General features: G+C 47.2%; 1 protein-coding gene across 1 annotated transcript in view; it reads right to left on the bottom strand.

Annotated features, from left to right (window-relative positions):
* Positions 1 to 1891: 1891 nt before the first annotated feature.
* UBE2D1 (ubiquitin conjugating enzyme E2 D1) overlaps positions 1892 to 14863 on the bottom strand; it is a 48344-nt gene continuing 35372 nt past the window's right edge. The window contains exons 5-7 of the mRNA XM_075348714.1: positions 7873 to 7978; positions 5868 to 5961; positions 1892 to 4311 (exon numbers count right to left, since the gene is read on the bottom strand). Coding sequence (XP_075204829.1) covers positions 4263 to 4311; positions 5868 to 5961; positions 7873 to 7978 — 249 coding nt within the window. The 3' untranslated portion in view covers positions 1892 to 4262. The remainder of the gene's footprint in view (positions 4312 to 5867; positions 5962 to 7872; positions 7979 to 14863) is intronic.

The following is a 14863-nucleotide window of genomic DNA, read 5'->3' as shown; positions in this document are numbered from 1 at the left end:
CAGAATGTGTGTAAAAATGGCTGCCGGAGCTCTCAGGGGAGGAGGGAGCCGTGGGCGGCGACTAGTAAAGTGCGGGAATCTTGGGCCCCACAGTGATCAGTGAGGGGGGGGGAGGAAACCTAAAGTATGCTCCAGCCCTCACTGCTGACGTCAGGTCGACCGTCCCACCCTTACCCCTGACTGGCAGGCCCGGGGGCGGGAGTTATGGTACTAGGCCGCAATGAAGCCGGGGACTAAATTTAATACCGCGGCCGACAAACAGGCTCGGTCGGCGCGGAAGTCCCGGTCTTCACAAACCAGCAGCTGCTGCAGCGTCTGTAAAACAAGCGCTCCATGCACAGTCCCCATGGGGACACAGAGTACCTTTAGATGCAGGGCCCTGTCCCTGAGGATACATAGACTCCTGTCCGGCAGATTCCCACAGGGGCTGCGGAGGGAGCCCGGTCCCAGTGAATGGATGACCGGTCAGGATCCCACTTCTCCCAGAGCCTCTAAGGGATGGTGAAGGAAAACGGCATGTGGCTCCAGCCTCTGTACCCGCAATGGGTACCTCAACCTTAACAGCACCGCCGACGTAGTGGGGTGAGAAGGGAGCATGCCGGGGGCCCTGTGGGGGCCCTCTTTTCTTCCATCCGATAAAATCAGCAGCTGCTGCTGACTAAAATGGGAATGCATGAGTGGATGTGTGCCTCCTTCCACACAAAGCATAAAACTGAGGAGCCCATGATGCACGGGAGGGTGTATAGGCAGAGGGGAGGGGTTACACTTTTCAGTGTAATACTTTGTGTGGCCTCCGGAGGCAGAAGCTATACACCCAATTGTCTGGGTCTCCCAATGGAGCGACAAAGAAATTATATGTAAATTGCATGTTAAGGAATGAAGGGGGAGGGATATGTTTAGAGTAATATTTAAGGTTATTCTCCTATTTTTATATAGAAACTGTTTATCTTTTTTTATATACAGTATTTGGAAACCTTTTGGGCTACATCTTGACCTGAAATGCGCGTAGATTACAAAGCCAATTATTTATTTGCACAAGCGGATGTCGTGACTGATATATTTTTTCCCCAGTCCCCTTCCAATTTTGTAGTGCACATAAGAAAATGTCAATCAGGGATATGCATAAAGGGAACCTGTCATGTCAAACAAAGCTACTAATTATGAGCTTCAAAATACTCAATGTAACGAGTAACCCAAATGCCTTACTATTCATGCAAGTAGCGAATAGTAAGGCATTCATGTTACTCGTTACATTGTGCAATGCAAGTCAATGGGGAAAAACTCACTATTCAGAATGCATACGCGAGCATTAGACTGTACTCGTTACGAGCATCGCGAATCCGAGTATTTCAAAACTCGCTCATCATTACTACTAACCTGTAGCTTAATTGTGTTTTGGCGCTGAATGCACGGAATTTGGGAGTAAATGTACATTATTTCTCCTGGCAGCAGCCAGCTTTCAGCCGTACAGCCGTGAGTGGAAAGACAGCCGGCGCCCTCACCGGAAAGACAGCCGGCGCCCTCACCGGAAAGACAGCCGGCGCCCTCACCGGAAAGACAGCCGGCGCCCTCACCGGAAAGACAGCCGGCGCCCTCACCGGAAAGACAGCCGGCGCCCTCACCGGAAAGACAGCCGGCGCCCTCACCGGAAAGACAGCCGGCGCCCTCACCGGAAAGACAGCCGGCGCCCTCACCGGAAAGACAGCCGGCGCCCTCACTCCCTTTAAAGGGTCATCTTTATCAAATAAAGTTTAAACATCTTGTAATGAAAAATTAGTTTTGCAACACACTATATGTACCAAAAAGTCATGGTATTTAAGCAATTTGTTATTTTTCACATAAAACAGTCATTTTTATCATATAAATTAGGAAAAAAAAACACAAGTAGAAATAGTAGAAAATGCACCTTTATTTGTATGGAAAAAGCGACAGTAAGATTTGTAAAAGATTTGTGATTTGTAATATACCGTCCATATGAAAATCAAACTAGAAAAATAAAAATAAAAATGCAAAAAGAGCTAGAAACAGAAAAACAGATACATGTTTTCTTCTCAGCAGTGCAACTTGTGTTCACATTGCATTATACTAGTCAAGTATGCAACAGAATGACAAAAAAAATCCTAATGAAAAACTCTCCCCTGTAATCAGGGGGATCAGGAATTATAAGTGCAAAGATCATTTGAAGTTTTTAAGAAATCTGTAATCATTTCAGTGGAGTCTAAACTTTTTACACAATTTCACCTTGACAATGAAGTGCTTAAAAAAAAAAAAACAAAAAACAAAAAAAAAAACAACAACAAATCTAGAATGAGTTTCCTTAAAGTTAAATTAAATTATCAAGACTATACAGTAAAAAATACAAATTAAATAGTGAGCTACCAGAACCAAATCTCAACCCAGACGTGGTCAGACAAAGCTTGTATCATTAGGAGATGCAGGGATACAGGTGTCTTAAAAACAGCATTAAATGTCTTTTGCAAAGTACAGAAAATGTTTTAAGTACCCAATGGTTTGATATTTTACTAGAGAAATAGAACGGATCGTTCACGTTTAAGGGAATCAAAAACCAGGTTTATGCTTACAAAATCAGAGGACGGCATAAAATAGGGGCAGAGACCGCAATTCCAACACTGGGCTTTTTGCTGAAGTTTTGATACATTTTTCCCTCTGCAGTTTAGTCCTCCGTGAGACGTTCCTGCTAACCCCACCCAAAATCATATCTATCATTGACTACTTCATGCCTACACTGTGCATAGGCACCAAGTGGCCAATTGTTGGTAAGATAGCTGGGGCTTATGAAGCTACATAGCAGGAGTACATACTTGAGAGAAGAGCGTTTTATCAAAACTACAGTAAGGAGCAGAGTAAATGACAGCAGCACGCGTCCCTGCCACTACTTTATGCTGCTCTTAGATGGCACAGCAACAAACCTTGGCAGATTATCTCTAAAGGCTATGTCCACCTTAGCACCTCTTTATATTGCACAGAGAAAAAAAAAATAAGGAACTTTCCAAGTAGTTTTAATTGAAAATAATTGGCTATGTTCCTGTCCCTAGCTTCTATGTGTCTCCATAGTAACAGACTACAAACAAACCCCGTGTAGTCGGATCCTGCAATCTCATCTGTCCTCTACTCTGATTCACCTAGCAAATATTTTAGGGAAAAGTATGGACAAATGGGAGTATGGCTCAGACCATATGTGGTTTGATTGTATTTTATAAGGAAGAAAGCATATAGGTCCACATAGAAGCTGGAAATGTTAAATGTGGGGCTAAAAAATAATTGGTTGCGAAAGTGAACATACCCTTTCATGTATTGTCCTAGGATTAAATCCCCTAACCACTCTGCTAATGGCAATATGAACAATGGCTTCGAGTATGAAGAACAAGCTTTATTTGGGAGTGGGATCAGATGAAAACACCTAGGACAGTACATTAAGAAGTGAAAAATACATCCATTTCTCTAGTAAAGATATAAATGATCGGCACTTTGAAACGGGAACCTAAACCTGAAATTTCACATTTATCAATTAGGGGGTATTAGAATTGGCACCTGAAGTGCTAAAACTTCCAACAATAAGGCCAGGCCTTCAAAACTGGACTTAAAGAGAAAAAAACAAAACAAAAAAAAACACCATCACAAAGATGCAGCAGCGGCAAAAGCCATGTACATAGCTCCAAAAAAGCTGCATAGTGAGGGGAATGTCAGCAGCTTGTCTTCGTAGCCAGATACTGGTGCGTCCTCAGTCCCGGACATAAAATCTTCAGTTTTTGGATTTTTGAAGGGTGACCAGTGACCATCAGTGGATTTTATCTAGCAGCTTCAATCATTTAGAGTATTTCTCGACTATACATGATAAAGGCCACATTGCTCCATTTTTACAGAGCAGAGCTCCTCTATTTTGCAGAGGTGTTATTCAGGGGTATAGGATCTGTACAGACTGTGACAAGAAGAGTCGAAGACAATACTGTGCACTAAAGAACCTGCCTAAAACATATGAGGAAAATACGCCAAATCATTTATGCTGCTGCTCAACATGAAATTCTTAACACTTTGTGTTGCCAGTTTATTGGACCCTAATGCAAAAAGTGAGATTCCCACTTAATTGATATTCATACAGATTTTTGGAACTTCTGGAGAAGTACTCGTAGATCTAAAACTCAAAAATAAATTTGTGTTTCGGCCTCTGAAACCGTAAACTGCACCCCCAATCTTGAAAAACCTAGAATGTACAGTACACCGGACTACAGGAGATGACCGCTTCACACGCCTGCGTATCTCTGAGTCCAGTCTTTTGCTATTCTGTTGTATCTGAAATAAAAAAAAAAAAAAAAAAAAAGATTAAACAGTTTGAAATGTAAAATTTACAACATTTTCAATATAAAGACAACAATTCAGATGCCAAAATACTAGAAAACAGCTCTTAAGGGGATATTTCTGGAATTGCTCTTAAAAGGGTTTGTTCTATAAGCAACGTATTTTACCTAACCCCGTGAGAGATGCATGATTGGTGGGGTTTCTGTTGTGGAGATCTCCAGTGGTCATAAAAAGAAGCCCAAAAGTCCCTGTTTCCAAAGGAGATGTAGTGAGCATGTGCAACTACTGCTCCACTCACTACCATTCCATATACAAGGCAATGAAGCCTCCAATTCGCCAGATCTCCAATTTACTTGCATTGATAAGTTGTGTCCGATAGTGTAATTGATGCTTGCCGCAATTTTTTCCTCCAGTTTGAGCTGAGGAAGACTCACAGATCTGCGCTGCCTCATTGACTAACATTCGGCTAAGTGAAATGAGATTCCCTCCCCCCCACATTGTACTTGTCTGCTTTATACGCCAGTGTAAGAGGACCCCAAGAATGGTGTTGATTAGGTCAGTGTTTTGGACTTAAGGATAAAAAGTTGACAGCCCAAAGACAAAACCGGAGTCAACTCTCCTCGGATATGTCCACACCATATTTTCACCCCAGACGGACTAAGTTTTCCTAGAGGAGAAGGCATCAGGACATAATCAATGCTTTTTGTTAAAGGGTTATCTGCAAATTTTACACCGATTGCCAATCCTTAGGATAGGTCATCAATGTCTGATCAGTTGGGGTCTGACACCTCGCACCATCGACAATCAGCTGTTCTCTGTGATGGCTGCAGAAGGCAATCCGGAATGCTCCACTGCACATCCGCCTCTTATTCAGATCAATAGGAGGCAGATGTGCAGTACCCGGCCACTATCAGAAGATGGGGCAGCTCTAGAACAGAGCATTCTTTTTGGCCACCTGCCGCTGCTGGCAGTGAGAACAGGTGATCAGTAGGGATGAGAGTGTCAGACCTTCGCCAATCATGCATTGAGGACCCATCCTAAAAAGGCTATGCCATCAGTGTAGTGGACAATTTCTTTAAGCATCTTTTTTGGTAATTTTCTGAATTTTTACATGCATTTTTTCAGCCTTTCTGGGTCATTATTTTCCCCCCTCTGGTGCTTAAGTAATCTGTTGTTGCCCATTCAACAATGAATAAACCGCTGGTGGATCCAATAGAGAAAACTCTGGGAGAAGCCTCAAAGAGGACAACCGCGCAGCTTCTGAATCTTCCGACAAACTTGTATTGTGCAGTATAGAGGCATATCTGAGCAGAAGACACTGGAAGAATGATCTGCTCACTTCTTTATAAAAAGGTGCTCAGAAGCCGGATATGCAGAATGTTTGTTTTGGGGTTGTTTTAACGAATGAACATCTGTATTTGTTAAGTGTTTTCAGAGCATTTTTTCAGGCAGATTTCATGTGGATCCACCTTAAAGAGGCCTTATGTGCAAATTCACCTTCTTAAAAAACCCAAGATAAAAACAAAAAAAATATTGGGATGAAAACTTACTTTTCCTTGTCTGTCTTGTAGATCTGTGCAATGTCTGGTACTAAAGGATCATCTGGGTTGGGATCACACAGTAGGGAGCATATGGATAACAAAACTAGAGAAAAAAAAAAAAAAGTTCAAGTGTTAGTTTTGATGTCAATTTAAACCTAATAAATCCAATTCTGGCTACATGAGCTGCACTACACTGTGCCAGCCCCATACTGTGTACACCGCCTGGAATTCAGCTGAAATGGACAGAGAAAGTATTATGAGGGGATTTCAGCCAATCAACATCACAGTGAATGATGGTCTCAGCAATACTGATTGGCTATGAGGAGAAAACCAAAACCCTCCTGCCCAAACACAAAAACAAAAAGACAAAAAGACACCTTACTTACCAAACACAAAGGTCTTTTTCAGCAAGATGTCAAGCATGGTATCCCTTCGCCTGAAGCCTCACTGGGAAGTCTAATTGTTTGAATGGCAAAGAAAAATTCTACTTCACGCAGAACCAGACAATGCAGCCCAAACTATGCCCAACACAATGGCGATTTGCCGCACGTTTTACCATGGGTGAGCATGTCTGAACCCTTACATTTCTTTCACAATTGGAAAGGAATCCAAAACCAAAGTTGTGGGGCACCTTTAGGTCTCACTTTTGGTGCCCGCACAGATCAGCCGACTCCTCTGGGGAGTGCCAACTCTTTCACTCCTGCACATTGTGTACCAGCACTGTAGTTTTCCAGCTTAACCAGATTAAAATTAAATGAGCTTCAAAAACAGGCACCGCTACAATCAAACGTATGGAATTGTGGCTCGCCATGGCCTCTGATCAGTGGCCAAGAAAACACTTAAACGGAAACCACTTTAAATATAACAATATTGTATTGATCTACCCACTCTAGTTCACCATAAGACACAACCGCCAGGTAAGGCTATGTGCCCACGGGACTCTGTACCCATGGATTTTGCCGTGAAAAACCCGCGGATTTATCTGGATTTCCTAGATAAAGCCGCAGGTTCTAGCAAGTACTGACACTTCCCATGTCCCATAGGATAACATGGGGAGTGTGTCCATGCTGCGGTATGTCCAGCTACGGAACATTCTGTGGATGTCCCGCAGCCGCACGCAACTGCATGTCAATTATTCCTGCGGAAATCCTGTCCCTCAACTATGGCTATGCGGAAGTCCTGGCCTCTATCTCAATAGTCGAGGGCCGGGATTTCCGCAGGTAAGTCGTGTGAATGTCCGCAGGTTAACCGCAGCTATTTCGCTGAAATCTATTTCACTGGAATCACGCAGCTGCGAGAAACCTGCGGACATACCTGCGGATATATCTGCGGGTACGGAGTCCCATGGGCACATAGCCTAAGAGTGCTCACAAGCCCAATCTAACCTCTGGGACATGCACTCGCTGAGCAGCAGCACTCATCCTATATAGCTCAGGAACTAGATTTTGGATAACACATCTCAGACCAACAGATTACATCTAAAAAAGTAAAAAAAAAGTTCACCCGCTCCCGTATATTTGCAGTGAAATTTCAGGAAAAAGAAAGCCCGTCAGGTTTGAGGTACAGACAATGCAAATGAAGGTATCCTGCCACCCGCATATAAAGCTTCAGCAATTAGTATGGCCCAAAAATATTGCATTAAGGCAAAAACCAACACGTTTTAAAGACCTGTGTAATGGTATTTCCATGCTCTGTCTGAAACGCGTCAGATTTTGTCTTTATGCAATATTTGTAATGTACGTGGATCCTTTTAAAGCTGTACTAATAAACTGGACTAGTTTTATAACTAAACTGCTCGATACCTTCATTTGATTATATCTACTGCCTCCGATATAATGAGCTCAGAGAAACTCTTGGGTGCCCCTTCACATCATGTCTCTGCTGTGGTAACACTTCTATTATGTGAATATATAATGTGACTACATTGAGACGTTGCTTGTAGCCACGGATCTGCTTGGCTTCCTCCCTATGGGCCAGCAGAATGAATCTGCCGATCTCACTTGGTGTCATTTACCTTTTGATATAGTCAGGGCTGGGGACCACTGTGACCGCAAAATATCAAGACAAATGCTTCCATTGCTGTTTATATTTGGATGGTAGATTTTTGTTGTGAATGCCACCTGGAAAAAGCAAAAAAAAAAAAAAATCAATAGAGCAAAATAGAGAATAAAACAAAGCCACTGGTAAGACGACAGACCTGCAGTATGGGCACTGGAGTGAAAAAACAGCTTTTTAGTTGGCTCTACGGAATGTAGCCGACAAGTAAATAAAGTTGTCAATTCCTCACTCAAGTTTGACATTTGGAGTAAAATGAACATATAAAGCACAAAAGCGATAATTTTCACTTGAAAAAACAAGACACACACACACACACACACACACACACACTATTGGTTATCTTTAGTTGATAAAATTGCACTGCTCTTCATTCTTGGACCATGATGCAGTTTGCAGCCCGATCCCAAACATCTGTGCAAACATGGACATAGCCTTTGGAGGCAGAGTGTCGTGTTTTTGCTATGTAATCTGAGAGCAGCACAATGTATGGGGTGCAAGCCTGATTACAATTTATTACTTACTAGGCTGTGTTTTGTGGTTTCAATACAGTATTTTATCAGCAGCAGATTATCACTACAGGACTAGGTGTCTTGTGCTTCCTACTCAACTGCTCCATGACCCCATGACCCTGCCTCCACCACTGATTGATAAAGTTGCCAATGTACATAGTACACAGAAAGCTGCCAATCAGTGTGGTCGGTGAGGTTATACACAGCTTAGTATTCTGACCTTGGCTACATATTTACCAAAGAAAGCAGCAATTGTATCAAAATGACAGCATGCAGACAAGCAAGTGATATAGCTGGAATCAGGGTCTCCTCCCCTACATCATGCTCTCATAACATAGCAAAATTAGTGACAGATTCCATAGAAGTAACAGATATTTGCTAATACAATCAGTGTAAATACACACACACACAATTTTTTTTAAAAAAATTGGGTACAGCAATTCAATACAGAATGTGCTGAATCTTTTTTCAAAATGTGGGAAGGTTATGATGTCCTATAAATGGTCCATCTTATTCCTGATCTAAGGATGTAGGGCTTCAGTTGAGATGAATCTGTGCTGCACTTCGTGTACATGCTCAGTACTGAAGCTCCTCCAAGGGAGTTAGAGAAATTGAGGAGTCAGAGTTTGGCTTACCGACTCCACTGTCCTGAACACAACTGGCTTCATTCTGTTGCGTTGCAAGGACCAAATCCTAAGATCTAAGTGAAAACATTTTGGCTCCCTAAGGCCCATTTCACACGTCAGTGAAAAACACTGACGTTCTTCAATGACGTGTAAAACACGCACAGGTCCCTCCGTGTTCCGTGATTCACAGCACACGTGGGTTGTCCATGTGCAATCTGTGATTGCATATGGACATTGCTCACCTGCCTTCGCTCCTGCTGTCTGGTGCTGAACTCCTCGGCTCTGCAGCATCCGCCCACGGCTCTCAGCAGCTACTTCCAAGTCGGCTGTTCCTGCTTTCATGAATATTCATGAGCCAGGAAGGAGCTGCAGAGGGCGGAGGCTGCACAGAGCGTCGCTGGAAAAGTGAGTGGAAAAGGTTTATTATTTTGTATGTCCGTGTTTTTCTGGTACGTGTTTCACTGATCACACCATAGTGTGGTCCGTGGGACATCAGTGATGCCAGAGGGAAAAAAGAAGGGAATTTTGTTTACTTACCGTAAATTCCTTTTCTTCTAGCTCCTATTGGGAGACCCAGACAATTGGGTGTATAGCTTCTGCCTCCGGAGGCCACACAAAGTATTACACTTTAAAAAGTGTAACGCCTCCCCTCTGCCTATACACCCTCCCGTGGATCACGGGCTCCTCAGTTTTGGTGCAAAAGCAGGAAGGAGTAAACTTATCAATTGGTCTAGGGTAAATTCAATCCGAAGGATGTTCGGAGAACTGAACCATGAACCAAAAGAACAATTCAACATGAACAACATGTGTACACAAAAGAACAACCAGCCCGAAGGGAACAGGGGCGGGTGCTGGGTCTCCCAATAGGAGCTAGAAGAAAAGGAATTTACGGTAAGTAAACAAAATTCCCTTTGTCGCTCCATTGGGAGACCCAGACAATTGGGACGTCCAAAAGCAGTCCCTGGGTGGGTAAAAGAATACCTCAATAAAAAGAGCCGAAACGGCCCTCCTCTTACAGGTGGGCAACCGCCGCCTGAAGGACTCGCCTACCTAGACTGGCGTCTGCCGAAGCATAGGTATGCACTTGATAGTGTTTCGTGAAAGTGTGCAGACTAGACCATGTCGCTGCCTGACACACCTGCTGAGCCGTAGCCCGGTGCCGCAATGCCCAGGACGGACCCACGGCTCTGGTAGAATGGGCTTTCAGCCCTGAAGGAAGCTGAAGCCCAGAAGAACGGTAGGCTTCGAGAATCGGTTCCTTGATCCACCGAGCCAAGGTTGACTTGGAAGCCTGCGAACCCTTACGCTGGCCAGCGACAAGGACAAAGAGCGCATCTGAACGACGCAGTGGCGCCGTGCGAGACACGTAGAACCGGAGTGCTCTCACCAGATCCAAAGAGTGCAAATCCTTTTCACATTGGTGAATTGGATTAGGGCAAAATGAAGGCAAGGAGATATCCTGATTGAGATGAAAAGGAGATACCACCTTAGGGAGAAATTCCGGAACCGGACGCAGAACCACCTTATCCTGGTGAAACACCAGGAAGGGGGCTTTGCATGATAGCGCTGCAAGCTCAGACACTCTCCGGAGTGATGTAATTGCCACTAGAAAGGCCACCTTTTGCGAAAGACGTGATAAAGAGACATCCCGCAGCGGCTCGAAAGGTGGTTTCTGAAGAGCCGTTAGCACCCTGTTAAGATCCCAGGGCTCCAGCGGACACTTGTAAGGCAGGACTATGTGGCAAACTCCCTGCAGGAACATGCGGACCTGCGGAAGCCTGGCTAGACGCTTTTGAAAAAATACGGAGAGCGCCGATACTTTGCCCTTGAGAGAGCCGAGTGACAAACCCTTGTCCATTCCGGATTGAAGGAATGAAAGAAAAGTGGGTAAGGCAAACGGCCATGGAGAGAAACCGTTATCAGAGCACCAGGATAAGAAGATTTGCCAAGACCTGTAATAGATCTTGGCGGACGTTGGCTTCCTGGCCTGTCTCATGGTGGCAATGACATCCTGAGATAACCCTGAAGACGCTAGGAGCCAGGACTCAATGGCCACACAGTCAGGTTGAGGGCCACATAATTCAGATGGAAAAATGGCCCTTGTGACAGCAAGTCTGGGCGGTCTGGAAGCGCCCACGGCTGACCCACCGTGAGATGCCACAGATCCGGGTACCACGACCGCCTCGGCCAGTCTGGAGCGACGAGAATGGCGCGACGGCAGTCGAACCTGATCTTGTGTAACACTCTGGGCAGCATCGCCAGAGGAGGAAACACATAAGGCAGTCGGAACTGCGACCAGTCCTGAACTAACGCGTCCGCCGCCAGAGCTCTGTGATCCTGAGACCGTGCCATGAATGCCGGGACTTTGTTGTTGTGCCGTGACGCCATGAGATCGACGTCCGGCGTTCCCCAGCGGCGACAGATCTCTCGAAACACTTCTGGGTGCAGAGACCATTCCCCCGCATCCATGCCCTGACGACTGAGAAAATCTGCTTCCCAGTTTTCTACGCCCGGGATGTGAACTGCGGAGATGGTGGAGGCTGTGGCTTCCACCCACTGCAGAATCCGCCAGACTTCCTGGAAGGCTTGACGACTGCGAGTGCCGCCTTGGTGGTTGATATATGCGGCGGCAGTGGCGTTGTCCGACTGGATACGGATCTGCCTGCCCTCCAGCCACCGCTGAAAAGCCAATAGGGCTAGATACACTGCCCTTATTTCCAGAACATTGATCTGAAGGGAAGACTCTATCGGAGTCCAGGTTCCCTGAGCCCTGTGGTGGAGAAAAAACGCTCCCCACCCTGACAGGCTCGCGTCCGTGGTGACCACAGCCCAGCTTGGGGGTAGGAAGGATTTTCCCTGCGATAGAGAGTTGGGAAGGAGCCACCACTGAAGTGACGCCTGAGCGGGGGGCGGAGAGGTTCTGAAGAAACGAGCCGCAGGACGGGAGCTGAACTCTATCCTGTAACCGTGAGACAGAATGTCTCTCACCCATCGGTCTTGAACATGTGGCCACCAGGCGTCGCAAAAGCGGGAGAGCCTGCCACCGACCGAGGATGTGGTTAGGGGATGCCGAGAGCCATGAGGAGGCCGCCTTGGAGGCAGTGCCTCCTGCGGCCTTTTGGGGGCGTGACTTGGACCGCCGTGCATAGGAGTTCCTCTGGCCTTTCTCCTGCCTGCTGGATGAAGAGGATTGGGGCTTGGCGGAGGGACGAAAGGACCGAAACCTGGATTGTATTTTCCGTTGTTGAGGTCTCTTAGGTTTGGACTGGGGTAAGGAGGAGTCCTTTCCCTTGAATTCCTTAATAATCTCATCCAATCGTTCGCCAAACAAGCGTTCGCCAGAAAACGGCAAACCAGTTAAGAACCTCTTGGAGGCAGAGTCTGCCTTCCATTCGCGCAGCCACATGGCCCTGTCGACTGCCACAGAGTTAGCGGATGCCACAGCTGTACGGCTAGCCGAGTCTAGGACTGCGTTCATGGCGTAGGAAGAAAAAGCTGACGCTTGAGAAGTCAAAGACGCAACTTGCGGAGCAGAATTACGTGTGACAGCATTAATCTCAGTCAGACAAGCTGAGATAGCTTGGAGTGCCCACACGGCTGCAAAGGCCGGGGCAAAAGACGCGCCCGTGGCCTCATAGATGGACTTCACCAGGAGCTCTGCCTGTCAGTGGCATCCTTTAGCGATGAGCCATCTGCCACCGATACCACAGATCTAGCCGCCAATCTAGAGACTGGAGGATCCACCTTGGGACATTGAGCCCACCCCTTAACGACTTCAGCGGGGAAGGGGTAACGCGTGTCAGTGAGGCGCTTAGTAAAGCGCTTGTCTGGAACCGCTCTGGCCTTCTGGACAGAGTCTCTAAAGTTAGAGTGATCGAAGAACGCACTGTGTACGTTTGGGGAACCGAAACTGGTGTTTCTCCTGCTGAGACGCCAACTCCTCCACAGTAGGAGGCGGGGCAGAGAGATCCAACACCTGGTTGATGGACGAGATAAGATCATTCACTAATGCGTCCCCCTCAGGTGTATGAAGGTTAAGGGCGACGTCAGGGTGAGAACCCTGAGCTGCGACGTCCGCCTCGTCCTCCAGAGAGTCCTCAAGCTGGGAACCCGAGCAGCGTGAAGAAGTCGGGGAAGATTCCCAGCGAGCCCGCTTAGCCTGTCTAGGACTGTGGTCCTGGCAGGAGTCCTCCGCGTGGGAGCTAGGGCCCAACCTGGGAGCGCGCTGCGGCTCGGACAGAGAGGGGCCTGGAGGTGACGATCCAACAGGGGCCGGGGCCTGTGTAAGGACCGGTCTGGACTGCAAAGCTTCTAGCAGCTTGGCAGACCATTTGTCCATAGACTGAGCCATGGATTGTGAAAGTGACTCAGAGAGTTTCTCAGCAAAAGAGGAGAACTCTGTCCCTGCCGCCTGGACAGGGGGAGCAGGGGGGTCTACATGAGCCGAGGGGTCCACTAGTGACCAAGGCTCCGGTTGAGCAAGTGAAACAGGGGTCGAGCATTGCTCACAGTGAGGTTAGGTGGAACCTGCAGGTAACATAGCCCCACAAGAGGTACAGGCCGCAAAAAAACCCTGTGCCTTAACAGCTTTGCTCCTTGTGGACGACATGCTGTTGTCTCCTAGGAGAATGATCACTGAGGGTATAGGGTATACAGCCCGACCGAACAGAAATATAAATATAAAATATAAATATATATATACGTACGTATCTATTCCAGCACCCTAGGGGGGACCAGCATCGGGTGACCGGTGTGGCTTACCGACCGCTAACAAGCGGAGTGTGTGCCTCCAGATTCCCAGCCTTAGGTCCCCCGGAGCTGCAGAGCTGTTCCTGAGAATCCTCCACCGGCAGAATGCCCAAAAAATGGCTGCCGGAGATCTCAGGGGAGGAGTGGAGCCGTGGGCGGCGCCAGGAAAGTGCAGGAATCTGGGGTCCCCACAGTGATCAGTGAGGGGGGAGGAAACATGCAGGATGCTCCAGCCCTCACATCCGACGTCAGGTCGGCAGTCCCGCCCTTACCCCTGACAGGCAGGCCCGGGGGCGGGATTTTTGCGACTAGGCCGCGATGAAGCCGGGGACTAAATTTGAGACCGCGCCCGACAAGCAGGCACGGTCGGCGCGGAAGTCCGCCGGTCTTCTCAATTCAGCAGCTGCCGCAGCGTCCGGGAAGAAGGTGCGCTCCTGCACAGTCCCCAATGGGGACACAGAGTACCTTAGAGTTGCAGGGCCCGGTCCCTGAGGTTGAATAGACTCCGGTCCGGCAGATTCCCACAGGGGCTGCGGAGGGAGCACGGTCCCAGCAAATGGATGACCGTTCAGGATCCCACTTCTCCCAGAGCCGCTGAGGGATGGTGAAGGAGATGGCATGAGGCTCCGGCCTTTGTACCCGCAATAGGTACCTCAACCTTAACAACACCGCCGACGTAGTGGGGTGAGAAGGGAACATGCCGGGGGCCCCGTGGTGGCCCTCTTTTCTTCCAACCGACATAACTAATATGAGAATGTGTGAGGTAAATCCGGAGATATGACGATAAATCATGAAATTCAAGTTATGTCAGGAAGCCCTCTCCTGGTGTCACCCCCCCTTTCCTTCACACAACTTGTTTAGCAACCCATCCCATGGCCATCTCCTGTGATATGGAAATTAGTCATGAAACCTCTCATTCTGTAGCTAAATTCATAACTGTCACAATGAGAGCATTGGCGTCCGCCTACGACGCTCCCAGGCCAAGTTATGGCCATATTCCATGTTGTGGATTTTGTCCATAACTCCAGCCAGGGGTGGAGCAGTGCTCCCTCTGAGGTCACGA

The sequence above is a fragment of the Anomaloglossus baeobatrachus genome, chromosome 5 (genome assembly GCF_048569485.1).
Source record: "Anomaloglossus baeobatrachus isolate aAnoBae1 chromosome 5, aAnoBae1.hap1, whole genome shotgun sequence".
Classification (NCBI taxonomy): domain Eukaryota; kingdom Metazoa; phylum Chordata; class Amphibia; order Anura; family Aromobatidae; genus Anomaloglossus; species Anomaloglossus baeobatrachus.
This window is presented reverse-complemented; position numbering and strand designations above follow the sequence as displayed.